This window comes from Pyrus communis, chromosome 3 (genome assembly GCF_041283825.1).
Source record: "Pyrus communis isolate YQ-2024b chromosome 3, ASM4128382v1, whole genome shotgun sequence".
Classification (NCBI taxonomy): Eukaryota; Viridiplantae; Streptophyta; class Magnoliopsida; order Rosales; family Rosaceae; genus Pyrus; species Pyrus communis.
Window position 1 is genome coordinate 29135443 of NC_142567.1, and position 27921 is coordinate 29163363.

At 34.9% G+C, this 27921-nt stretch overlaps 2 protein-coding genes across 3 annotated transcripts; both read left to right on the plus strand.

The window, feature by feature from the left end:
- Positions 1 to 4951: 4951 nt before the first annotated feature.
- On the plus strand, positions 4952 to 10812 carry TOP6B (topoisomerase 6 subunit B). The gene is made up of 20 exons (XM_068454993.2): positions 4952 to 5378; positions 5471 to 5523; positions 5938 to 6035; positions 6194 to 6299; positions 6662 to 6799; positions 6906 to 6957; positions 7081 to 7145; positions 7251 to 7357; positions 7596 to 7698; positions 7865 to 7950; positions 8087 to 8283; positions 8466 to 8581; positions 8691 to 8776; positions 8957 to 9029; positions 9230 to 9321; positions 9450 to 9588; positions 9667 to 9761; positions 9862 to 9925; positions 10063 to 10173; positions 10494 to 10812. Exons 1-20 carry the CDS (start codon positions 5285 to 5287, stop codon positions 10641 to 10643), a joined length of 2025 nt encoding a protein of 674 aa, XP_068311094.1. The 5' UTR covers positions 4952 to 5284; the 3' UTR covers positions 10644 to 10812.
- Positions 10813 to 14353: 3541 nt separating this feature from the next.
- On the plus strand, positions 14354 to 18314 carry LOC137715397 (multiple C2 domain and transmembrane region protein 5). 2 transcript variants are annotated; one of them, XM_088691764.1, is made up of 2 exons: positions 14354 to 14946; positions 15131 to 18314. In XM_088691764.1, the coding sequence occupies exon 2, from the start codon at positions 15752 to 15754 to the stop codon at positions 18074 to 18076; it is 2325 nt and encodes a 774-aa protein (XP_088547890.1). In that variant the 5' UTR covers positions 14354 to 14946; positions 15131 to 15751; the 3' UTR covers positions 18077 to 18314. The 2 variants fall into 2 exon arrangements, with proteins under 2 accessions (XP_088547890.1, XP_068310816.2); XM_068454715.2 differs by having other exon boundaries at positions 15496 to 18314.
- The last annotated feature ends 9607 nt before the right edge of the window (positions 18315 to 27921 follow it).

The window sequence follows — 27921 nt, forward strand, 5'->3', positions numbered from 1 at the left end:
CCAAATTCATTCAAATTCTTTAAAATCCATATGGATTTTGTAGGAGTCTTAAATCGTCCTAAATCCTATAAAATCCATCACTTTTAAAATCCTTCTAAATCATAGTTTGACCACACCCCCTTAAATTTTTTTGTGAAAAATGCTGTTGGGACTCAATATTTGATCCAACTCCTTGCAAAAGGATTTGTAAACCCTTTTAATGCATATGCCGATTGTTTGAAAATTTATATTATCATTATTATATTTAATTTATTAATTGAACGGAGATTAAAAGCAATGCTTTTTGGTAAAATATGTGTTTATCCTAATGAAGAGTTACAGGTTTTGACTCTTCATGAACAATCACATGTTTTCCAAAGAGGCATCTCAAATTCTATAAATAAAGAAACCCCTTATTGTGACATCCCACATCGCCTAGAGGAGTGATCCTTATATGTATATTCTCATCCCTACCTAGCACGAGGCCTTTTGGGAGCTCATTGGCTTCGGGTTCCGTAGGAACTCCGAAGTTAAGTGAGAAGGGGGCTAGAGCAATCCCATGATGGGTGACCCACTGGGAAGTTGCTTGTGAGTTCCCAAAAACAAAACCGTGAGGGAATGGTAAGCCCAAAGCGGACAACATCGTGCTACGGTGGTGGAGCGGGCCGGGGAAGTGATCCGGCCCGGGCCGGGATGTGACACTCCGCCTGTACAAATTAATATTATTTAACACATTAAAAATTCATAAAAAGTAATCTGCATCTTAATAGATTGTCCAACTACGTCTGAAGAAATAATAAAACTTTTCATTAATGGCTATGCCAAAATTTTTTGTAAATTTTCAAAATGCTATGAGCTATAAGCCACGATTTTGGATTGATCTTGCTAGTTTCAAAAGTAGCAATCGTAAGCCTACTTACATGTCATTTTTATCATTCAATAAGTTGTGTAAGGCTTTTAATGATTTTTCTGGATCACATATATCGTTTTCACTCTATCCCAATATTTATTTATTTTTCTATTTTACCACATTAAAACTCTGGAAAAATAATCTGGGTCTTTATAAATGGTCAACTACTTCCAAGGAAATTATAATACTTTCTTTAATGCACATACCAAAAAATTTGCGAATGCTCAAAATTATTTTTCATGAAAATTGTGAGCTATAATCCACAATTTTTTTTATCGATATTGCTATTTTCTAAAGTAGTGAATATAAGCTATTTTCACGTTATTTTGGTCGTTCGGTAAGCATTTCAATAATTGTGTAGGGCTTTTAATAATTTATGTAGAAAATCGGATATCATTTTTGCTGTCAACCAGATTTTATTTATTTTCCTATTTTACACATTAAAAATCCTTAAAAAATACTTTTGGGTCTTAATAAATGGTCCAACTACTTTCGAACAACATATAAAACATCCTTCAATATGTATAAAACTTTCTTTAATGCGTATACCAAATAATTTTGGGAAATACCCTGAAACGGGACAATTTCTTAATCTTGGGACAAAAATAAGACATTTTCGAATATGCACACGCAATGCATAACAATCAGACATAAATAGGATTTTTTCTACACCTTGAAATGACCAAATTGTCCTCCCATATAAATGGGTATCCAGAAATTCCAGCATTAATTTCTCATTTTTGTAGAGAGAGAAAAAATCTCTCTCGCCCAATTCCAATTCGAAGAACCCTAACCCACCTATCTTCTTCATCCAAGAGCTCGCTCTCTAACCCACCATCTTCTTCATCCAAGCTCTCTCTTTCTCTCTCTCTCTCTCTCTCTCTCTCTCTCTACATTTCGAATATGCACAAGAGCTCTCTCTCTAACCCACCCAATCTTCTTTGAGTTTTACCTTTTCATTTGTAGGTTTTGTGAACTGGGTTTGCTTAATATTGATTTTTGATTGATGGATTTTTGGAGTTGAAGTAATTGGTTTGCTTTTTCTTGGAGGAGACCCAAATCCTTCAATTTTGATTTTTTTAATTTTTATTATTTCTCTGATTTATATGTGGGTTTCATTTCTTCTGTCTTCTCCCTCCATCTGCTTCCTCTCTCGATCCAAATTTACAAGCACTAAAATAGGGTTTGGCTTTTGCTGCAATTAAATGAAAAAATGTATTAAAGGTCAGTTGCCTTTTAAGAAGAGAAAATTTGAGGGAAAAGAGAGAAATCAAAGTGGAAAGAAGGAAGAGAGAATGATATGGACGAAATTGTTTCGAGTACTCGTTCGATTTTTTGGTGAAGCTTGTTACTCCAAAAATACTATTCATTGCCCTGCTGGCTTTATATACAAGATGACCTATATAATATTTTATAATGTATTAATGATCTTTTAGATTTAGCGAATCCAACAGGATCCTCTCTAGATCCTTTTGGTGAGGATCTTGAAAATTCATTAATCATGCCCGTTTATCGTACATCGTACGGTCAATTTTTGTCAAGTACTGTTTATATTTAATTTTAAATAAAAATATTTGAAATAATTTTTAACCACACGATATACAATAAACAGATAGAATTAACGAATTCTCGAAATCTTCACAAAGAGAATCCGGCAAGGATCCGAATTCTTAGCGAATTACTTATTGAGTATGTTATTTATAGTCACAACCTGCCAAAAATGTTATTTAATCGAAGTTATAAATTTGTCGAATATTATATTATCAAATTTCTACTGTATAATCAAAGTTATTAATTTACCGAATCGAAATGTGGTCCATATATATAAAGAAGAGTTTTTTTTTTTGTCAAAAGAAATGGTCCAGCTGTTCTTTTGTACTCAAGTAAAGACGAGTTTTATTTGTTAAGAAAAAAATGCAAAGAAGAGTCAAATAAACTATACTGATATTCATTTACCCATGATACCAATACGTCAAAATGTAATGTTTCCATATAAGTTGTATTCACGAATGCAAATGGCAATAATTCGTTAAATCCGCATATAATAAGACGGCAAATGGATATCAATATTACACACAACAAAACTATACACTATACATGAACAATAATTAACTCATAGTGTAGAAAGATTTTATGACGTAAATAAACTATAAAATCAATAGGTAATATAGAAAACAGTTTAATTAGTTATAAGCATGTGTAAGATCCTTCATTTTCCCGACGTGAGATTAATACCCTCAATAGTAGAACCGTAGCACTTGTAGAATGTAATCGAACACTTTTGCCATTCAGAAAACAATTCACTAGAAGCCAAAATAAGTACAAAAGGGATATACACCCTCACCCCCATTTTACTTGAGTACTAACTGTAACATAGAAAACTTGATTCCTGCTTTCCATCTCCTCTACATGGCATAACTTCTACCTTGATGTTGTAGTCGGCAGCTATTGTTGAAGAAACGTGCGAGGCTCTCGATCAAGGTAAGTTGCATCGATCATATACCAGTTACGGGAAGCCCGATCTGTTACCACAATCGTCATTTGATGGATAATATATTGTGAACTTTGGTGAGTAGCAGTACTCAATCATGAATTCATCGTATTTTATTGTAAATTTGTAGTGAAAAGGGGGCATAGATGCACTGCTATAAGCTCGTCTCTTTCAAATCATAACGTGCAGCATTTGATTTTGAAAATAACAGACCTGTGATGTGTGAAAGAGCACACAAAAAAAAAAAATTATGTGAATCAAATCGTCTTCTTTCGATGAGTGCAAAATGGCACAGATGGTCCTTGTTCTAGCTTCGCTTTTCATGGACCTTATCTTCCTTGTTTTATCTGGTTTTTGGTAATACATTTTAAGCAAGTAATGAGTTGCTTTCGATGAGTCGCTTCAATACCAAGTCAGGAAAACAAAGTCGGCACCAAAGCCAATGCACGTGAAGATTGGAGGAGGAGACGTCAGGAGTGGTGGTGGAGACTGTAGAGCCAGAGGGGGAGGGAGAGATTCCTTAGACATATATACGAAGCATGCATCGAATGAGTACTGTTAAACGTAAGAAGAAGATATTTATATTGATATTCTCGTCCAGTCTACTACTTGTAGAGAAATTTTTCGACGTATCTGGAATATTAGTTGAAACATCACATATCATTATATAATTAGAAAGATACTTGAAAATAAAAATTTTCGACCAGATTTATAATGACATATGTGTTCTCCTCAGTATTTTGAGAACGCTGAAAAATCTCTCCTAGAGGGTATGACAATCGATATCTATAGGGCCCGGGACCAGGGCCAACATTTTGAAAATGTTTATTATTATATGCTATCAATAATTGCTATGAAAGTTGAAATTGTCTGAGTGGTGCCATTAAGTCTACGATACTAAACATAATTCTATATGTTTATCTACCCATATTATCAAGAGAAATGATGTTGTTATCCACACTTCAAAATTGTTATTATTCTCTGCATGTTTTTATTCACAAATCTATTTTTGAAATATTAATAACAACTCTCTTAAGAGAATTCATTTTGTCAACAAAAAGCATAAATTGACTTGATGTTATTTAGCACTTATTAACTTTCCACACCCCCTTATTTTCTCTCTTTTTTTAACATTTCTGAACAAGTAATTACCACGTAGATGACATGCATGGAAATTTCTTTTAAGACAAAATAAGACGACGCAAGATTTTAGTAACTCATAGATTGTATCAACGTGATATCTTAAGACATTTTGATTGTTTGTCATGCCAAATCAAGAAACTGAAATGTTCTAACATTTTGTGAGGATCATTTGAAACTCTAAAAAACACTAATGATCGTAAAATAATTGATAGTGGTTTTAGAAGAAGGGCCAAATGCTTGTAAGATATAATTTGAGATGTGATATTCACACACCTTTTTTTATTTCTCCCACACCTTTTTTTATTTCTCCCACACCTTTTTAGTTTTCGGCAGTTAGATCGGATGAATTGAGAAAGATCAACGGATATAAATTAACAAGAAATGTGTGAGAATTAAAAAAGAATGTGTGGATAACATCCCTATAATTTATGTCACACATGTACAACATTTAGCGGGAAAGAAAAAACGGTCTATGAAATGCTGATCTTGTACGCACACAAGTCCAGCTGATGTCTAATCCAACCCCCAATCTGCACCGTCCATTATCATCACACCTCCAGAGAAAAAGCACAGTCCGCCGTCAAACGGCTATGCAGCTGATCGCGCCATAGCTCACACACTGTACCTAACAAAACCCTAGCTTCTTCTTCTTCCTCCTCCTATCATCCAAATTTGGGGGTTTTTCCTTTTTCAAATTTGGGGTTTTTTCCTTTTTCAAATTTAGGGTTTTTTGGGGGCGAAGATTTGATTGGGAATTTGAAATGGAAGCTGGAGGGAGCAGCAAGAGCCAGACGGAGCCTAAGAAACGCCAATCGAAGACGCCCAGAAAGCCCAAAGATAGCGTTCTCGAACAGAGTTTCTCTCTCTCCTCTCCCTCTCTGCATTCGTTTTCTGTACGCATGTTTTAGTTTGAATATTCATTAGCCATGCTTTCAATTTTTCTGCAGAATCGCCGGCGGAGTTCTTTGCGGAGAACAAGAACATTGCTGGGTTCGATAATGTATGCTTTTTCTATTACATTATTGTTTTACCTTTCTTTTTTGGACGAAAGTTGGAATCTTATGGTTTCTAATTTAAAGACTAGGAATTTGAATGGTGTAGTGGAGGTTGAAGTTGTTTCCCACAATTTTGTTATGAATTCTCAATGTTTGATGAATTCGGGAAATAATTTTGTTATCTCTTATGCAGTTATGATCGTATGAGTTGGAATTTGGATTTTCACACGCACATGTAAACTGAAAAAAGAAAATAGATTTTCGTAATTCGAAGTTAGCTCTAAAATATAGAAGCATGGAAGTTTATGTGGACCTTAGATTGTTTTGAAAAATAATTGATTGATTCAAGAAAGCAAAGAGCTTGGAACCTTAACTGTCTCATTGTATCTTTCTCCCCTTTTTTCTTTGGGAATTTTCAGCCAGGGAAATGTCTTTACACTACTGTGAGGGAACTTGTTGAGAACTCACTTGATTCCACGGAGTCCATATCGGAGCTTCCTGTGATAGAAATAACGATGTAAGTGCTAGTTATTATACGTTTATGAAATTTGTCGGGCATGTTGGTTCATATGAGTAGGGGTGAATATAGTGGGTAAAGTTTGTCTTCTGATTGGTATCGTTGTCACCTTTGTGATATTGACATATTTCTGTATATACTGAATCTGGCTATTGCAGTGAAGATATTGAGAAAAGCAAGTTCAATTCTATGATTGGTCTTATTGATCGAGATCGTGTTGATGAGGCATTATACGATGATTATGAAACAGCTAAAGCTCGTGAGGTGTGCATACTTATGATGTGACTTTGTTGCTATGTTATTTCCAATTCCTTGATTATCTTATATTATACATGTAGTCATGTATTGACTTGGGGTGCTTTATTTTTCATCAACATTATTTTCTCTCTTCCAAATTATGTGTTTTGTTGCATGTCTTGATTTGGGAGTTCATTCTTAATGGATCATAACTTTCGTCTTCCAATTACTTTACCAGCAAATGAACTTCATGAATTTGGAAAACGCTATATAGGAAGTATCAGATTCTGCGAATATTATTTTAAGCTCATTGTTTCTTATTATTATCATTATTTTGTAGATAACTAGCCTCTTATATATTACTCTTGTTATTTGTTTTTTCTATCTAGAAACGATTAGCAAAGGAAGCTCGTGCTCAAGAATTACAGGCAAAAAATGCTTCCTCTGGAAAGATGGTCAAAGAACCTCCAGCTGCAAAGACCATAAAGGGTCGAGGTGAGGCTTCATTTTACAGGGTTACGTGCAAGGTATGATGTGCTCCCCATCAACAAGTCTCCAATCATACAGCGTATGTGTTGTTTTTTATTCACTATAACTGTAACTCACATGATTGGTTTTATGATTTAAATACAGGATAATGGAAAAGGGATGCCACATGTTGACATTCCAAATATGTTTGGACGAGGTAAAGTAACTTTGCAAAACTTTTCGTTTGGTTTTGTCTTTTAACTAGTAAACCACATGACCCTCAATGGCATGTCACTTTTATCACATCTTAATCTTTCTGTGAGTTTATGAACTCTTCCAGTGTTATCTGGAACAAAATATGGCTTGAAGCAGACACGTGGGAAGTTCGGTCTAGGTGCAAAGATGGTATTTATTGGCATATCATGTATATGTTCATGACATTCTTCTGTTATATAATTGTTGCATGCATATGTATAACCCCAGTTATGACCTATGTTTTTTTTTATGCAGGCATTAATTTGGTCAAAGATGAGTACAGGGCTTCCTATAGAGATCTCGTCATCTATGAAGGGCCAAAATTATACTTCATTTTGCAGGCTGGATATAGATATTCATAGGTATGACTTGGGCATAGTATAAGATATAATTTCTGGATTAGTGGTTGCTACCTGAATCTTATTTTTATCATATATATCCGTATATGCTTGTATTAGTGTTTATATCATTCCTATAAAAAGTTAATGTGTCTATTTTGTTCATATCATAAAATGGAAGTTCCAATGGTAAAGAATATACTTTATTTTTAAGGTTTAGGCGCTTGTTACGCATCACAATAATGCTTGTTTATGCTTTCAGGAACATTCCTCATGTCCATTTACATGAAAAACGGGATAACAAGGTTCAATGGCATGGAGCTGAGATCCAAGTTGTTATTGAAGGAAATTGGACAAGTTACCGTGTATGTGCTAAGTAACTGACTAATGACATTTAATTCATTACAGATACATACATGCTTAACCATATATGTCAATCTGATGTGTTATGGTTAGCTTTGAAAAATATTGTTCAGTGTAGTTCACTAAGCTCGTTTCATTTTAAGCTAATGAAAATGTTGGCATGTGCAGTCCAAGATATTGCATTACATGCGACAAATGGCAGTTATAACTCCTTATGCCGAGTTTCTTTTTAAATTTGTATCAGGTGCAGCAGAGTAAGCTCTCTCTCTCTCTCTCTCTCTCTCTCACACACACACACACACGCGCGTGCGCGTGCACATACACACAAAGGCGCAGTTTTAGAATTTATGTCCTGAACAAATTCGTACTAACATTTTACTTTTCATGCAGTAAAAGCATTACCATAAGGTTTGCTCGGAGAACAGATGTGATGCCTCCAGTTCCTCTTGAGACAAAGCACCATCCATCATCTGTTGACTTATTGCTAATAAAGCGCCTCATTGAAGAAAATCCAAAGCAAAACCTTTTACAGTTTCTTCAGCATGAATTTGTTAATATACGAAAAGCATATGCTGAACGACTAATTGGTAAGTATTTTTCACTGTGATCTGAATAATATTTAGTGTAAACAGAATTTGAGGTAGTTGTACTGTTACATTCTTGCAGAGTTTCTGTGCACATCCTTTGTACACTATTAAAGGTTGGATTTTTGTCATGATTGTGGTGCTATTGCTTAGATGCTTAAGCTGGTATTTCTTCCTTTTTTCAGGGGAATTGGGTCCTGAGTTCAGTCCAAAAATGCCTATTAAGTCTCTAACTTCTCAACAAATTGTTCGCATCCATCAGTTATTTCGTCAAGCTAAATTTGATGATCCTAGTGGTGATGTAAGCATTTCTTTTTGGTCTCTGTTCGCTTTACATCAGTCAGCATAGAATAGATAGTCTTGGCTATGTGGTTTGGAACTTTGGGCTATTATTTACTCGCTGTTTTCAGTGTCTGAGTCCTGCAGGGGAATACAATCTTCGTCTAGGAATTATAAAGGAGCTGCATCCAGACATGGTCGCAACTTATTCTGGAAGGTTATTTGAATTCTAACTTTGCTAATTCATGTGATTTATTTTCTAAGAATTCCTGTAAACAGCTGACTGCTACTATTCTTTATGCGCCTATTTGTGTTTTCTGCTGATTGATTGACTTTGTACACAAGCATGATTGACTTTGTACCCAAACGCTGTTTCTTTACTTCATATTCTATACAGTGCCCGAGTTTTTGAAGGCCACCCATTCATTGTGGAAGCTGGTGTCAGTGTGGGTGGAAAAGATGTCAAGCAAGTAGGTGATTCTGTATTAATAATGATGGTTAATATAGACTAAGGAATTAACAAATCGTAAACTGGAATTTTGTTCTTCTCGCTCATATTTTCTTTAGATGCCATTTTACTTGATTATTACTTGAGTACTACAAAATGTATGTTAGAATTTGATTTGTTTATCCAATGAACATTTATGAAGTTTTTGGGTTTCCATTTTAGGGTTTGAATATTTTCCGATTTGCAAACCGAATTCCACTTCTTTTCGAACAAGGTGCTGATGTTGTCACCAGGACCGCTCTTAAGAGAATCAAGTAAGTCATAGTAAACTTTCTCATTGTTTGCAATTCTATTCTTTTTAGGTTGAGAATTGTGTAGAAAAAAGAAGGGAGATAGCAGTCTAGTTTTTATATATAACACAATGTGAAAAATATTCTTTTAGTTGGAGTAGTTACAAGATCAACCAAACTCAGGATAAGATTGGTGTCTTTGTGAGCATTGTAAGCACAAAAATACCCTTTAAAGGAACAGGGAAGGAGTATATCGGAGATGATATAACTGAAATAGCTTCAGCTGTCAAGGTCAGTGGCTATATTATAATTTTTCTTCATTCAATGTATAATATATAATCAAATTATGTAACAACGATACCTCGACAGTCTGCCCTTCAACAGTGTTGCATCCAGCTAAAAACCAAGATAGTGAAGAAAATGCAAGCTCGTGAACAGCAGGAGAGAAAGCGAAGTTTGAGCAAGTAAAACTAATCATTCGTTTGGCCTTTATTCTTAATTTGATGCGAATGATCATTTTCCACTCCCTGTAGGATTTGAAGCAATCTAACTGTGAATTTGCAGGTATCTCGATAATGCTTGTACTGTTTTTTATGATGCGTGGAAGGAGATCAAAGCGCAGAATTCGGTGAGAATAGAATGATTTTATTTTTCATCTCTCATAGACGTAAATAAACTGATTTACAAGAGGTCCTTCTAAATAAGGCTAGGAAACAATAATAGGAAAAGTGATTACAACTTAATGAAAGTTGTACATGCCAACAGGAACAATCACATGCAGCAAAGAAGCAACGCGATGAAATGTACAAGGAAATATCAAATCAAACAGTTACAAAAGAAATACTTAAGGAAAAGCTTTTACAACATGTTGAACAGGTGGGATGATGCCTTAACTGCTCATATAACAATTTTCGTGTGGCTTTTCTTTCCTTTTTTCTGCACTTTTTATTATTTACTTTGGTGTCGGGGGTCAGTATGCATATCATCGGTAGCTGTGGAGAAATTGGTACTCAACTATACTTTGCTTATTATTACTTATGCATTGCTTGTAGTGAGGAACTAACGGTATTTGTATCTTGAAACCAATGTGATTATGAGAACATCTGGTTAGAAACTGGGACGAAGGTGGATGTAGACATTTATGTAGTCCAGTAGATAAGCTGATGTTAAACACATACCCTACTCAAAATTTTCAGGTGGACTATGAGATGGCATTGGAGTACGCTACGCAAACCGGAGTGAGTGAGGAACCCAGAGAAGCGATATTTCTGCAGTCACTTGAAGCAGCTGAAGATAGCTTTATTGATTTGCATAGTCCCACATTTGTCTTTCGGCTGTTCCGCTAGGAATTGGTTTGATATTTCAACATCTTCTAGTTCATTTCTAACTGCAAACTATGTCTGAGAATCATGCTGTTACTGATTGTTTCAGTTTGTATGTTATTCAAAGCTAACGATTGAAAAGGCATCCTTGAAGCTGAATTATGAATTTATGATTGATTCAGTTCGTTTGATATTCCTAGCTTGGGGAGAATTTTTACCCATTCTTCTTATCTCTCTTCTCACGTGACTAATCATGTCAGAGGAAACAAGTACAGCGGGTTTCGAGTAAGTTTCTCTTGTCACCATGACACCTCCTAAGCTGGGAAGATCTAGAAGCCGGTGAAAGCAAAATGGTTACAGACCAATTTGGGATGAAAAAGAATCTAGGAGCCAAAATGATACAAACCGAATATTTTAGAGAGCAATTTTTAGTTATCCGAAAAATGGAACCCCTAAAAGCCTCTTAAACCAAAATGTACTAAAATGAAGGTTTTCTACTATCAAAAAGTTGCTTTTCCTTTGAGATGCAATGAAAGTATGGACATATATTCTCTTCGGATCTCATTGTCCAGAGTTTAAGGACTAGGCAATTCGGATCATTTAAACTGAATCTGATGGTCCTCATTAACTAAATCTATTGGTCCACTTCACACAAACCAATAGCTCCGATCTCTCTTTCACACAAATCAAGGGTCGAGATTCCTAGTCTTTAGACTCTAGAAATTAAAGTCCAAAGAGGATACAAATGAGCAGTAAACTCATGTACGAGACTTGTGTGGACAAATGGCCTTCTTCTACCAACAAGCCCATTTCAATCCTACAGCTAGAAAAAAAAAGATGTGCAGAAAGTAAAAAGTAGTGTACATACATACCTATGAGGATAAAGATTCAATTGTTCGAGTTAATGGACATATTTTATTTTATTTATTCAATTCAATGACTTAAAATAACAAAATATGCGTAAAAAACTAAGCACGTGAAAATCAACTCTCGTTTTCATTTTTGGCTTTGCATAACCTAAAGTGCACGCCTTGTGCATGTGCTTGCGCATGGTCAAAAATCATGACAACTATGTGTGTCACATCAGGAAAAGGTCAACAACCATACACCGAAGTAGGGTTTATTTTCTGGTCATCTCGCCATTTTGGTGAACTTGATGGTTCCACCTAACACACCTACAAAATACGACTCCAACTTCAAAACAAAACAAAAAATTCATTTTCTTCTTTTTGTTTAGTTTCTTTATTTTTAATTTAGTTAATAGTTGCTCATATTCTCCATATTCATACGTTTTACTTCTTTTTTTTGAAAGGTTTAACAAAATACTTCTGGTATTATTTACTTTTAACGAAAAATCATATTTATACATTTTTTCTGGTACTATTCACTATACCTTTAAAAATGATTTTTCAATAAAAGGGAAATTTTTTTGGATTTTTCGTTAGTTTTTATTTTTTTTTTTTTTTTTTTTTTTTTAATCCATTTATGTGCATCGAACATAAGGAATGGGATTCAAACTTCAAAGAAGTGAGGCGTTTCTCGTGTATATGAGCGGAGGATCATATGGTCTGATTGTCCGCACGTATGCATACCTTCGTCTTTCAAGCGTTCAAAATTTTGGCAATACTTGCTGAATAATAAATTAAATACCAAAAGAGAGAAAGGTTTTATCTTTTTTTAATATCTAAACAAAAAAGAAATTTAATTCATTATCCTATGATACCTAACAACAATTTCTTTCTCATTATTTTTCAACTGCCAGCATTGTGGGCATAAGTTTTGCAAATTTAATTCTTGTATATGAATGTGGATGGTTATCTTTTGCTTTCAATATTGGCCCCATGAAACATCCATATCACAAGAAATCGAATTTTTGGCCATCGGTATGGCCAAATAAATTAGTTTGTGACATATAATTTGATGCATATGTCACTTTCAGAATTGAAGTTGTATCCATGGTGGCCAATAATCATGTAATCAAATACTTTATACAAAGTTTTAAATCATTTATATATGAGAGCGGATCTCGTGGCACCACTTGTTTTACACAATTCTTTACATACGTTTTTATAGAACCCACTCCCTTAACGTATTTTAACGATCTTAACCGTCTATCTTTTATAACATTATTCATGGATCATTTTTGCAAAAAAAATATACAAATCCAAAATTATTAAGACATTCATTTGTAATAAAGAAAATAACTGAATATGATTCTACAAAGAAACCTTAAACTCTTGATTCAACAGTTATATACTTTAAGATTTGAGTGAATTTTTATAGATAAAAATAAAAATAAAAAGTTGATAAATTTGAAATAAATAAAAAATTATAGTTAAATAATAGTGTGCATGAAAAAATAAGACTTGTGCGTAAATTATTCTCCTCTTTATTTTAATTGCAAAACAAAACACAAGAGTTTTGTCAAACATATGGTATATACCCCTTAGTTCACGTCACCTTCTCTCTCCTTCAATTAAGGAAATTAATATGTATTATTTACACTTACACATACACATGGCGACATTGGAGAGTTTTCAATGTATTTATACTATGGGACGATATGTCATATATAAATAGGAAATAGGGTTTTTTTTACTGTTTTTGTACTTATATAATGTATTAGCGTATGTGCCCATATTTTTAATACACTGAAAACTTTTTCGATGACATGAGTTGAATGCAATGATTTTGGGAACAACCTCACCCTAATGTAGTCCTTTACATAAGAAAATGTTACTGCTATGAACACAACTACTGTGGGTCATCAATTTAATGATGTGACTTTAACCTTTTTAAGGATATGTACCCTCATCAATCAATTCATATTTTCATTTCCCATGCGAGAATTAGTAAAGCTATTGGCCTTTTTCTAAGGTAACATCTCATAAAAATCAAGAATAATGTTTGACTGTTGAAAAAAATAGTAAGTCATGCTGAAAGGGGATAGGTGTTCATTTGTTTGGAGTGATGTTGGTTTAAAATTTTAATTCTTTGTTTAACCACATGTTCATTTATTATTAGAGACTTGTTCATTTCAGTAAGATTTGCTACTCTTTTTTCAACAGCCAAGCATTATTCAAAATCAATTAATAAGTCTTCAACCTTAGTATGTAAAACAAGCTATATGGGAAGAATATAAAAGTTGGCATAGGTAAAGGTCGATTTTGAAAAATGTCGAGTTTAATGCTGGTCTATTATGTAATAAACGTTCGTCGTTAGTTTTTTAGAATAGAATATCTTGTATTATAAAAAAAAAAATTCTAAGGTTGGTAGGCTGGTAGTTCATGATCGTATGACAATTGTCACTTTTCTTTATAGTAGAACATCGTTGTATAATGAAATAAAATAAAATAAAAACCATAAGTAATGTCTAGGACTGGCAATCAAGTGATTGAAACTTTTTACTTACCCTATAAAATGGTTTGTGGTAGGCTTTTAATTTTGTGACTAAATTAATTTACACTTGCGATTAAGGCTAAAAGTCCTTCGGATTCTCCTAACTTGCATGATTTGATATATTATTTTTCAATTTTCACCTTTTAGGTAAAAATTTTGGTGATATTAAAGACGAAATCTCTCATATATATATATATATATATGTATTATTTTATCATATACCGATATGAGATCCTATTCTTCAATACTACGATGTTATGAGTTATAGATGATACATGCACTTTCGCATAAAAATCTTAGAGTTTCTACACATTGTTTATGTTAAAATATTACAAATGCGTGACCAAAATGCTCAATTCATTACCAAACCACCCCACATGATGAAGAAACCAAGAAACATATAAAATAAAAGAGACAAATTTTCTCATATCACCGAGGAACACCAATCCAAGACCAGATGATGCCAAAACTGTCCATAATCTTCTCGCACATGTGTAACGAAAATTTCTAATGGTACATAAAACACGGCTCGGCGCAACAAGTGTCACAAAATAATCGGTTAAATGTTTCAAAGAAAAACTTTCAACCAATTATTTTGTAATACTTGATGTATCAGATTTTGTCCCGCTACACTAACAATTTTCTCGTGTGCAATGCCCTCTCTTACACAAAACAATAAGAACTAAAAAATAAAATAAAAAATTTGTAAAAAAAAAGTGAAAAGTTGGCACTCAGTAGGTTTCTTTCTGTCCATGCTCTTTATAGAGAAAAGATTCAGTCTTTCTCACAGATCTCAGCCCCACACACTCTTCACTCTCTTCAGCTGGCCTTTTTTCTTCTTTCTTACAAACTGAATTTTCCCATTTTTCTTAAATTTGAAGACTTTCCATGGAAGCACGTTGAAGAAAAGCACTTTTAGCTACCTCAGGTCAGTGTGTAACTCTAATAAGTTGGCATTACTTGTATAGTTTTCCTGTTCCCATATTTTCTTCTTTTTTTGTAGGTCACTTAATTTGCTTGTGAAGATGAACAATGAATGCTTGCTTGCGTTTAAGATTTTCTAGAAGTTGGTGTTTTTTTACGAGTTGTTGAAAACCCATTTTTTTCTTTAGGTGTGATTAGTTATGTGCAAGTTTCCTTGAAATTTGAGCTTACTTGTTGTCTTTGACTTGATGGGGTTTCTGCACTGGATCTGTGAGTTGTTGATATAAAGCTAACTTTGATTATTTTTATTCTTTTAGTACACTCTCTGATTTGGTTTTTTGTACTGTGAAGTTAATATGGTTGGTTGCTCAGAAAATGTATTGATTGAATAGAAAATATGTATTGGTTGTTCTGAAGTTTATTTTCTCAGTGATCCAAAAAATGGAAAAGGGAAGTGACCTTTGAATCTCTCTCTCTCTCTACTTTCTTCTCAAAGAAACCAAAAGAGGGTTACTTTATGGAAGAGTAATACATTGATTCTTTGAATCTGCAGGTTGTCAAGAAATTCTTCAGGGTTTCTTTCTTTTGAAGTTCTTGGTGAAGTTATCTCTTTTACCTTTGAGATAATTTCTGTTCCATTTCACAGAAAAAAATATGCATCTTTAGGAAGGAAATGATTGCTGGTGTTGGAAATCTTTTGAGGTTTCACTTGCTTTGATAGCATCTCTGTAAATCAAATTCGATTTGTTTGTGTACCTCGGTTTGGTGTTTAAGGAGTAGCTTCTCTTTCTATTCCCACAAACTAGAAAATGCAGAAGCCTCCACCATCTCAAGATTTCGCTCTGAAAGAGACCTCGCCAAACATTGGCGCGGGCTCTATCACGGGCGACAAGCTCTCATGCACCTATGACCTTGTAGAACAGATGCAATACCTTTACGTTCGCGTGGTGAAAGCAAAGGATTTGCCTGCAAAAGATGTCACTGGTAGTTCTGATCCCTATGTTGAAGTAAAACTCGGAAACTATAAGGGAGTTACTAAGCATTTCGAGAAGAAGTCTAACCCTGTATGGAATCAGGTGTTTGCTTTCTCCAAAGATCGACTTCAAGCTTCAGTTTTGGAAGTTGTGGTGAAAGATAAGGATGTTGTGCTGGATGATTTCATGGGCAGGGTTATGATGGATCTCACTGATATCCCAAAACGGGTACCACCAGATAGCCCATTGGCACCACAGTGGTATAGGCTGGAGGACAGGAAGGGGGATAAGGTCAAGGGAGAGCTGATGCTGGCAGTTTGGATGGGAACTCAAGCAGACGAGGCGTTTCCTGATGCGTGGCATTCTGATGCTGCAACAGTTGGGCCTGAGGGTGTCAATAACATTCGATCGAAGGTATACCTCTCCCCCAAGCTTTGGTATGTGAGGGTGAATGTTATTGAAGCTCAGGACTTGCTACCAAATGACAAGAGTAGGTATCCGGAAGTTTTTGTGAAGGTTATCTGTGGAAATCAGGTACTGAGGACCAGAATATCACAGAGCAAAAGTATTAACCCAATGTGGAATGAGGATTTGATGTTTGTTGCTGCTGAACCGTTTGAGGAACCGTTGTATCTGACTGTGGAAGATAGAGTGGGATCTGGCAAAGATGACATCTTGGGAAGGTGTGTGATTCCTTTACAGAATGTGCAGAGGAGGTTAGACCATAAACCTGTGCACACTAGGTGGTATAATCTTGAGAAGCATATTATCGTAGACGGGGAACAGAAGAGGGAGGTCAAATTTGCGAGCAGGATTCATTTACGGATTTGTTTGGATGGCGGGTACCATGTCTTGGATGAATCAACACACTACAGTAGTGATCTCAGGCCAACAGCAAAGCAGTTGTGGAAGTCAAGCATTGGGATTTTTGAGGTAGGGGTTATAAGTGCCGTTGGTCTGATGCCAATGAAAACAAAAGATGGCCGAGGTACCACAGATGCTTATTGCGTAGCAAAATACGGGAGGAAATGGGTTCGAACAAGGACAATCGTGGACAGCTTCAATCCTAAGTGGAATGAGCAGTACATCTGGGAGGTTTTCGACCCGTGTACTGTGATTACAATTGGAGTTTTTGACAATGGTCATATACATGGACATGGAGGTGATAAAGGGGGAAAGGATTCAAGAATTGGCAAAGTGAGAATTCGGCTATCTACACTTGAAGCTGACAGGGTTTACACGCATTCGTATCCTCTTCTGGTCCTGCAACCATCTGGGGTGAAGAAAATGGGTGAAATTCAGTTGGCAGTGAGGTTTACATGCTCATCTTTGATTAATATGTTGTATATGTATTCGCATCCCCTGTTGCCAAAAATGCACTACATTCATCCATTGTCCGTGCTTCAGCTCGATAGCTTGAGGCACCAGGCTATGCAGATTGTCTCGATGAGGCTGAACCGGGCTGAGCCTCCCCTGAGGAAAGAGGTTGTGGAGTATATGCTGGATGTTGATTCACATATGTGGAGCATGAGAAGAAGCAAGGCCAATTTTTTCCGAATAATGGGAGTTTTAAGCGGGTTGATTGCAGTAGGAAAATGGCTTGATCAAATCTGCAATTGGAAGAATCCTCTCACAACCATTTTAATTCATATCCTCTTTATTATATTGGTTCTTTATCCGGAACTAATTCTTCCCACTATTTTTCTCTACCTATTCTTGATTGGAATTTGGAACTTCCGGCGGAGGCCAAGGCACCCTCCTCACATGGACATCCGACTATCTCATGCTGACGCTGCTCATCCTGACGAACTAGATGAAGAGTTTGACACGTTCCCAACTACCCGGCCATCAGATATAGTGAGGATGAGATATGATCGAATAAGAAGCATAGCAGGGAGGGTTCAAACTGTTGTCGGTGATCTGGCAACTCAAGGCGAAAGGTTTCAGTCCCTTCTGAGTTGGAGAGACCCTAGAGCCACCACCCTGTTCGTAACTTTCTGTTTGATTGCCGCCATTGTTCTCTATGTAACTCCATTCCAAGTTGTGGCCCTTCTAGCAGGCATTTACATGTTGAGGCATCCCAAGTTCCGCACCAAACTTCCTTCAGCGCCACTCAACTTCTTTAGAAGGTTGCCTGCAAGATCAGACAGCATGATATAAGCACAACCTGCCTTCATGAATCACTCCTCTTCATCATTGTATCTGTGTTTCAGAGTTGTGCAGATGGTGAAGCAGGGTGAAAAGTAACAAATCAGCATTTTACAACCACATAAAGTGGTAATTTTATGAACTTGTTTACGTCTTTGTATTTAAAATTTTAATTTCTGCGTATGGTAAACAATGCATGTAATTTGTAGGATTCCATTTGAATATAGCCAGTGCAGAACCATTCGATTTCTCTCCTTACCAGCATATATTAACCGCGCAATTCAACGTATGAAAATTTGGAATTCCGACTCACCATTGCTGCTTCTGAAACTGAATATGAAACACACCTAGTTACGGCATTCATAACATAGACCGGAGATTATAGTGCCTGGGATTTTGAGTCATTTGCATATCTGGTGTTGAGCAAATCTTAAACCCCGGTAGATACATTGTGCATGCTCTGTGTCGATGGCCACTTTTGGTTAATAGAAGCGTCCGAGTGTAAGTGACACGAAGTTGAATCATAGGACGAACACCAGACCACATAATCGTCATGTTTCTTTGTTTTTCTCGTCACCTTTGAATTTCTTGCGGAGATCGAATTCGATAAGTTAGTAAACTAGTCTTACCAGAAGCATGAAGTTGGAGGAAAGAATTCTTCCCACTATTTTTCTTTACCTATTTTAATTCATATCCTCTTTATTATATTGGTTCTTTATCCGGAACTAATTCTTCCCACTATTTTTCTCTACCTATTCTTGATTGGAATTTGGAACTTCCGGTGGAGGCCAAGGCACCCTCCTCACGTGGACATCCTGCTATCTCATGCTGACGCTGCTCATCCTGACGAACTAGATGAAGAGTTTGACAAGTTCCCAACTTCTCGGCCATCAGATATAGTGAGCATGAGATATGATCGACTAAGAAGCATAGCAGGGAGGGTTCAGACTGTTGTCGGTGATCTGGCAACTCAAGGTGAAAGGTTTCAGTCTCCTCTGAGTTGGAGAGACCCTAGAGCCACCACCCTGTTCGTAACTTTCTGTTTGATTGCCGCCATTGTTCTCTACGTAACTCCATTCCAAGTTGTGGCCCTTCTAGCAGGCATTTACATGTTAAGGCATCCCAAATTCCGCCACAAACTTCCTTCAGTGCCACTCAACTTCTTTAGGAGGCTGCCTGCAAGATCAGACAGCATGCTATAAGCACAACTGCCTTCACAAATCACTATTCTCCTCTTCATCATTGTATCTGTGTTTCAGAGTTGTGCAGATGGTGAAGCAGGGTGAAAAGTAACAAATCAGCATTTTCCAACCACATAAAGTGGTAATGTTATGAACTTGTTTACATCTTTGTAGTTAAAATTTTAATTTCTGCATATGGTAAACAATGCATAACTTGTAGGATTCAATTTGAATATAGCCAGTGCAGAACCATTCGATTTTGTCATTACCTGTATATAATGCCTGAAATCTTAAACTCCGGTAGATACGTTATGCATTCTCTGTGTCGATGGCCACTTATGGTTAATAGAAACGTCCGAGTGTATGTGACATGAAGTTGAATCATAGGGGCTGACACCAGACCACATGATCCTCATGTTTCTTGTTTTTCTCTTGTCACCGTTGAGTTTCTTGCGTAGATCGAATTTGATAAGTTAGTATCCTAGTCTTACCAGAAAACATGAAGTTGGAGGAACTTGCTGCAGAATGAAAGCTCAAGGCCCTAAATAGTTTGAATAGATTGTAAAAGCTTCCCATGTTGTAAGTGCTTCTTGTTGGCATTACAATTCCATCTCAAATTGTTGAGAAATCTATAAGAAATATGTGATTTGATACATACCTTACGAGTGTTTTAGTTGTTAGATTTTATTTTCATAACTATTAGATCTTCTACTTTCAATCTTAGCCATTCGTTTTTCGTATTACTCATTACTACGTAATATTGATGAAAAATTGGGTGACGAACAAAGTTTCTAAAACCTCTCTCAAGCAACCCAAGGAGTAAGCTCACCTTGATATGTGTTTACAACGGTTGGCCCATCTAATTGTTCTTCCCCTCCCTGTCCACAAATCAAAGCAACAACAAAATTGAGTAAACAAGAATTTCCTTTTGGTACATGCGCCGAGACATTTCTGGTTCCCGTAATGCTTGGCTCCTCAAGGTTAGGATAGGTTTTTCCTCAAACCGTTCGTGATTGAATTACAAATTTTTGTGTTTATGATCGAAATCATTTCATATTATAAATCATTATGTAAAGATCGTTTTTGTCAAACAATTAATTAAAACTAAGATCATTTAGTTAATCAACTGTAGTGAATAGATAGACAGTTCGTAATGTTTTTGTCGAATTCTACCATCTGATTTTATACAATTCAAAGACTAAACGATCTCATCTTTTATTGATCTTTTACAATAAATGATATTTACAAAGTGATTTATAATATTAAATGTTTCTGATCATAAGTATGAAGTTATATAAATCGCTCATTAAAGAATCACTATTTGTTTAAAAGTGCTTTTAAAAGGATTAAAAGTGCTTTTAGAGAACATATTTTTGTTTCAAAAAAACTTGAAGTGTTTTCTGCAAGAAGCACCTGTATATGTTTACTGTAGAAAACACTTCAAGTGTTTTTTCAGGATTCGATCACTTGTATTTTTACTAAGAATTGATTCCAAAACATTTTTATCAAAAACGCTTTTAATCATTTTAAAAGCAGTTCCAAAGAAAACCTCATAGTTGACCTATTACATTTCTTTAATGATACTCACTTATTAACATTATTTGTAACTTATTGACTTCAAAAAATAAAGAAAGCAAAAATGGAATGAGGATCCTCTCCGGATCCTCTTTGTGAGGATTCCAGAGATTCTCAAATTATATCGAGGATTCTGAAGATCTTCAAATTGTATATGTTCATTGTACATCGAACGGTCAGAAATCATTTTAAATACTTTTATTTAATATTAAATACAAATAGTACTTAACAAAAACTGTCACATCCCGGCCCGGGTCCACCACATCCCGAACCCGCTCCACCACTGTAGCACGATATTGTCCGCTTTGGGCCCAACCACGCCCTCACGGTTTTGTTTCTGGGAACTCACACGAGAACTTTCCAGTGGGTCACCCATATTGGTATTGCTCTCGCGCGAACTCGCATAACTTCGGAGTTCCGATGGAACCCGAAGCTAGTGAGCTCCTAAAAGGCCTCGTGCTAGGTAGAGGTGGGAATATACATATAAGGATCACTCCCCTGGACGATGTGGGATCTTATAAAAACGGACCACATGATATACGATAAACGGACACGATTTGAAGATTTCTAGAAACCTCACAAAGAGGATCCTCATTCGCAAAAATGTAACACCAGTCTGAATAAATAAAAAATTATGTCATGCATGACCTGCAACATTATGTCATGCACAGAATTCATCTACATTTTCTGAGGGGTTCTTTGTGATTGTGACTGTGTAACCTCTAAAGAAGACATACCAATTTTTTTTAATGATAATTAAGTAGCATTGCGTAGTACAATAAATGAACAGTTTAAATTGAAAATAAAAGATTTAACGATTGTGGAAATCAAATATAATTGCTAAAACACTAGTAACACTAAATGCTACGTAGCATTGAAGCCCCACACAGAGATACTATCAAAGTTATAGCATAGTTGCATTACCAAATTGGAACTTTTTAATTATATTTTGAATTACATATATAATTGCATCACCTTGTCTATTTAAGAAGCTATTATGAGGCCATGGTTGTTAAGATTATGGCTTTCATACCCTTGTAGAGTGGTGATGGTGAATGTGATGAATTTATAAAAGGTTTTGGAGCTGAATTAATTAGAGGTAAGAGCCCTTAGAACCAAATAGTTGTTTAACATAATCTCCAGATAAGAAATGTTAAGGGGACTCTCTCAAAAGTAGGACTTCTTATAAACTCTCTGTTATCTCACAGTTTAACGTCAATTCTCGTGCCAATATCATAAAATATTTTGTCAAAAGTATGAGGTGGCAAGAAGTCTATGGAGTCTCACTTTTAAAAGAATTTTCTTAGTATTTATCGCTCCTGAATATAGTGGAGCAATAACTATCTTAAATATTATGGTTTCTTTAACACCACTCTCGATCGTGAAAGATATGGGAGCTTCATTACATCATCATTCAATAAATTTAAAGATTAGCAAATTTTGAGTGTCGTCGCCTTGTTGGTTATAAGACTTTAAATAATAATAAAAATCAAATAGATGCTAAAAGTGGTGACATATTTCTAAGTTAAGTAGTCTAAATTAATTTGAATGCGTATCGACTATCTGCAAGGAATTAATACTATTGTAATTCTTGTGTTCCTAGGTAATATATTTGCAGTTGTTATTCCTTCAACTCCAAAGATCTCGTGTGGCAAGATTCCCATGCAAATACCGCCCAAATATGCTGAAATGTTGCAAAAAGTAGTGACATATGGGATTAGTTGTGTATTTAGGCCAGCCAATGTACCAAGTACACACTTTACAAAAATATAGTCAATTGCTCAAATATATGTGGTGCTCAATTGTTTAAAACAAAAAGGAGCAAAATATAGTCAATTGAATAATTAATTGGAAGGCCTTTTGAAGATCTTGTGAAGTAAACTTCCCTAGGCTTTAAACTTTTATTTTATTTTATTTATTACAAGTTATATTCTAGAATAAAGAAAGGGAGAGAGTTTGAAATTGAGACGTGGATGGAAGAGAAAGACCCTAACCACCAAAATAATCCACAACTTACTTCAAACTAATTGATGTATTGATTATGTGTCGAACGTGCATGTAAAATAGTCACTGAATTGCGAAAAACTAAAAACAGCAACAATAATAACAATCAAGCATTATCTCATTTAGTGAGTGGCGTCGACCGTATGAATTCTCAAACACCATCCGCTCAGTTTTGCACCAATTATTTCGTTAGCTCAAAGTGCTCCATACATTTTGTTTAAGTTTATTTCCAAGTCTTTCTAGGTCTTATTGTCGTCCTATAAAAAATTTATTTGAGTTTTAGCGCATACGATGATTGCACAATATATCCGATACTTTTACGCTTCATAGTAAATTAAAAAAAAAAATCAAAAGTCTTAGTGGGGGTTGGGTTATAATGTTCATAAGAATGACATAAGCATATATAGTGATTCACTGAATTTAAAAATATATGGACTAAATTATAAAACAAATTAAGTTAAAATGTTGGAAGGTCAAACATGCATATGATATAATGTTCCAAATAAAAATGTAGTGTCATGGTTAACAAAGCTTAGCTAGGGTTTCATGGTCTGCGGGTGGTATCGTTTGATAATTGCATGTTGCATTCGGTCATGCACGACCGAATCCCATTTGTTGATAAAGACATGGAGGGATGATGCCATCATATCATGTCAAGATTAAGAAAGAAACTATCACTCTGCCGTCCTAGCTACGTACTAGTAACCCTTATAAATTAATGGTTTTCTTTTTCTTTTCCGAAAATTAAACGTTGATGACTCAATAGTTTTTTAGCAACGATTTCCTTTTCATTTTTTTAAGGGTTAGAGTCAAAATAAAAGCTTACAACCTAAAAAGAAAAGAAGCGTTTCACAAGGTGAATTGCGCTAATTGACAGGGTTTTTCTGTTTTCCGGATTTAAACATTCTCCTTTCTCGGAGTCTACCTTAAATTTTTAATTTTGTTTGTAATAAAAAAAAAAACATTTTTTCCTATTTATTAAAAAACAAGGTTAATTTGAGCAGTATCTGTTACAAAAATAAAAAATCTTGTGAGATAACATTAAAGGGTCATTTAATCCATTTCGTTTTTAATTTTTAGTCTAGAAATTAGAAACTTATTTGGTAACTAGTTTCAACTTTAGTTTTTAAAAAACCAAACAAAAATTCTGAAGCCAAATCAAAAGATTAGTCTTCACTTTTAGTTTAGTTTTCATTTCACAAAAAAAAAAAAAAAAAAGGCCAAAGGTAGTAACGAATCGAACTTTCTAAAATGAAATAAAAACAAAAATTGAAAACGAGAATATTATTAAGTGTTTTACAAAATAAAAAAACTAGATACCCTTTTCGATTTGGCTGCAGTAGCATCAAATTGCCGGACCCAAATAGGATATAGCATAATACCCTTTCTGTTTCCCGTTCATACGATTTGACAATTGCAATGATCAAAGAAAAATATTTGATTAATTCAATTTTCATATAAATTTAGGATGTCATTTTCTCAAAAAGGTTTCTTTGTTTAAAACTTCACATGTGTCACCCAAATTGGAGAATTAGACACCCTCAAACTTACTGAATTTTGTAAAATGACAACTTACAGGCTTAGATAAAAGTTTAATTAAAATAAACTGGACCCAATTACCAGAAATAGCTTCCTCCTTATTATATATGCGTACCTTGTTGATTACATGATACATGTTAATCGAGATATTTTTAAGTGTGCTAAGGACACGACCTAATACACTAAGTATCGTAATACAAGTGTTTAGATATTTGAAAAAGAAATTTTTCTACCACTTGCACTATGACAGTTTAAAAGTCAAATTCTTTTTAACGGGACTTTTTTAGGTCAATCATTTAATCGAGCAAAATATAATTTATTGTATATGTCAATTTGGACTAGTACTTATAGGGGTGGTGCTATCCACACATTTCTTTTATCCTTTTTATAATATTTGTGAAAAATGATGATGAAACCAAATAAAAAGATGTCAACTTAAATGAACAACCTGTATTACAAAAATAAATAATACTACACCAAGTTGGACAAAGAATACTCAAATATAGAGATTCTGAAAACAAATTATAAGGAAACATATATATATCGACATCATCTTATTTTTATATAAAAATAACATCATTTTATTTTATAGGAAAAAAAATTATTGACAACATCTTAATGTTCCACCATTTATTTTGTAATGTCATTTTTACTAAAATGGTCTTACTTAAAAGTTATATATCCCTCCCTTAAAAAATACAGCGTTTAAAATATTATTGGTCACTACGTTTAATTAATTTGGTCACTATGTTTTAAATGCAGTTTAGACCAATTAATCATGACAATATACTCGTCGTTTTCCCCAAATTTGAGTTTCACTACAACGAATTAGTATGTTTTGAAAAATCACTTGTCAAAGGAAAATAAAATAAATTACTCTATTATTTTTGATACACCTACCACATATTTGTGCTATTTAGGGTCCATCAATACATATGGGTTTTGTTTGTATTAAAGAGATGATACAAATATGTGGTAAGACTAGTATTTTTGTATGACTACAATATTCCAAAGAAATAAACAATAATTTTAAAAATTTTAGTCCCTAGACTCCTTACATTAGAAATTATATTGTAAAAATTTATCATTGCAGATAATATTCTTCAAAATTTCTAAATGAGTTCTCAAGGTTAGTTGTGAGAGTCCCTAAATAAGGACTCTCAATGGAGACGCTCTTAAACCCACAACCCACCCTCCAATATTCCCCTCCGTCACAAAGTAGCAGAACAGGATAAAGAAAATCATATAAAAACACTAAAATTGGTTTGTAATATCCGTCGCCCCTCGACAGTATGCTTCTCCAAAATCCAACTTGCATATTACATAGTCCCCACAGATCCGTCTATTCTCCAGCATATCTTATTCCCTTTGTTTTTTCTTTTCGTTACGTGTCATTAATGGGGAAGTAAGGATTCTGATTTGGGCTTAATTCCGGCGAATGACAACCACGTAGCACCTAAGCGATTTTTAAGCGTCGGCCTAGGACGATTTTTAGAACAGTAGTTCTAGGTAATACGAAACCGCTTTATACTTCAAAAGGGTATTTTCTAAGGTTTAGCTAGGGTAAATTTCAACTATTTTAAATAATGACGCTATTTTAAGCAGACAATGAGAGGGAAAGAATGGGAATCAAATTAAAAGCCACTCTAGTTAATTAAATTCTTCAAATTAGGTTATTCCATTATGGATTTTTGGTAATAAACACGGGGAGGTCATGAAGGGAACTCATTCCCTTTCTTTTCATTCATTTTACTGATAAGTAAACGAGTAACAATAATTGCACAAGTGTAAACAAATATACTGATAAGTAAATACATGCACGTGATATTATTTTATTCAAATTATAATAGGTTAATTTGTTTCTAACCAATATTTCTACAAGTGTGACACATTAATTATGTCATTCACTCTTATTATAATATGAAAATAATACATAACGTAAGGTGTGACTTCGATGTTGCGTAGTACTTAATGTTACGAGTATTTTTACCGTTAAATTTAAATTTTGTATTCCGGATACGGATAAAAACTTCTCCCAAGAGAATATACTGAATATTGGACAGGTGTCCGACGTTTTCAATACAAATGACAACGTTTGTGAAATATAAAGCAGGGAACTCAGGAATATCGGTATCTTTGGATTGTAAGTTCTCGAAGTCACCGAGGACGTTGGAATTTTCGGAAGCAAAAGAAACTCTGGGAGGTTTTTTGTCTGTTTATTGTTGGCGGGAAGAGGCATCTGGGTTTATTTAAATACTGAGAAAATTGTAAGGAAAAAAAATGAGATCAGCAGCAGCTTACTTTTTTCTGCGTGGAAGAACGGCTTTTTACCATAGTTACATGCCATTTGGCATTCAACTGGATCAACCCAAATTGCCCAGGTGAGTCCTTTTCATGGTCGTGGTGATTTAACAATTATCTAGGTGTGAAAATTACAGGAGAGAGAGAGAGAGAGAGAGAGAGAGAGAGGGGGGGGGGGTTGGTAACTTGGTAGTACATATGAATGTGTAGGTGGGTAGGGAGCAGAGGAAAATTTATGCATATGAAATGTTTGATCTTTGGTCCGAAAGAGAGTAGATTAGTGATAGAAGTAGTGAAATGTGTGTAATTTGTTGGCTGTATATTGTGAATTGGAGTGTAGAACTCGTTTCTGATGTTAAATGGGTGGGTAAAGATCGGTGCTTTCTTTCGATATTCCTTTTATGTTTGTGTATAATGTGTTGGCAATATATTGCGAATTGGAGTGTACAACTAGTTTGTGATGCTAAAAGGGTGTGTAAACATCTGTGCTTTCTTTCGATATTGTTTCCGTGTTTGTTTTCTGAACTTGAGGTGGTAATGGTGTTGCAGGGACTATTTCGTAGAGTATAGCGAGTTGATCAAGCTGCCGCCTTTGGAAGGCATAAACTATATATTCTACAATCTTTGCATTTCTTGCGAGTGCAAGGTATGTTTTTTTTTCACCTCTCTAGTCTTTGCCTTTGTGTCTGCATTTTTGCTATATGCAGCAGAAGATAAGTGATTCGCTCGTGTGAGATGCAATAGCTATTGCACCCTCTTATTCGACTCAAATGTATGAATAGCATACGTTCATCTTCTACTTGCCATTCCAATCTGCGCACTAAAATGACCTTCTGTTCTTATAGCCAAAAGTCAGATTGTTATATCAGTTCATACTATATCGAGTCTGACCGAGAATTTTCGAAGCACATGGTGCTGTGTTTATGTATGAAATGTGAACTTACAGCACATATTTCTACTTTAATCAGCAATGGATCACTTGGACGTTGTCCAAATCCAGAAAGATCTGCAAGGTTTTCGCCCTCTTTCGTTTTGATGATCCAACCTTCCATATTCCCCATCTTGATGTTTTCCCTTTTCTGGCTACTGTACAGATTTTTTGTCATAAGGAAAGACAAATAGCTAATATGGCTTTTTATTCTTTGTGATATAATAAATGATGTAAGCCAAGATGTTCTAATCATTCATTGTTATATATATTGGTGGACTGTCTGCACGTGAAATCTTGTATGAGTTATAATAAGTATGAATACGTAC

What these genes read in the sequence shown, in the direction of transcription:
- TOP6B (XM_068454993.2), top strand. Translation starts at nt 5,285, where the DNA reads ATGGAAGCTGGAGGGAGCAGCAAGAGCCAGACGGAGCCTAAGAAACGC. An exon ending in TCGGTCTAGGTGCAAAGATG is followed by an intron (nt 7,146 to 7,250) that starts GTATTTATTGGC and finishes TTTTTTATGCAG; the next exon opens with GCATTAATTTGGTCAAAGAT. An exon ending in AGAAAGCGAAGTTTGAGCAA is followed by an intron (nt 9,762 to 9,861) that starts GTAAAACTAATC and finishes GTGAATTTGCAG; the next exon opens with GTATCTCGATAATGCTTGTA.
- LOC137715397 (XM_088691764.1), top strand. Translation starts at nt 15,752, where the DNA reads ATGCAGAAGCCTCCACCATCTCAAGATTTCGCTCTGAAAGAGACCTCG.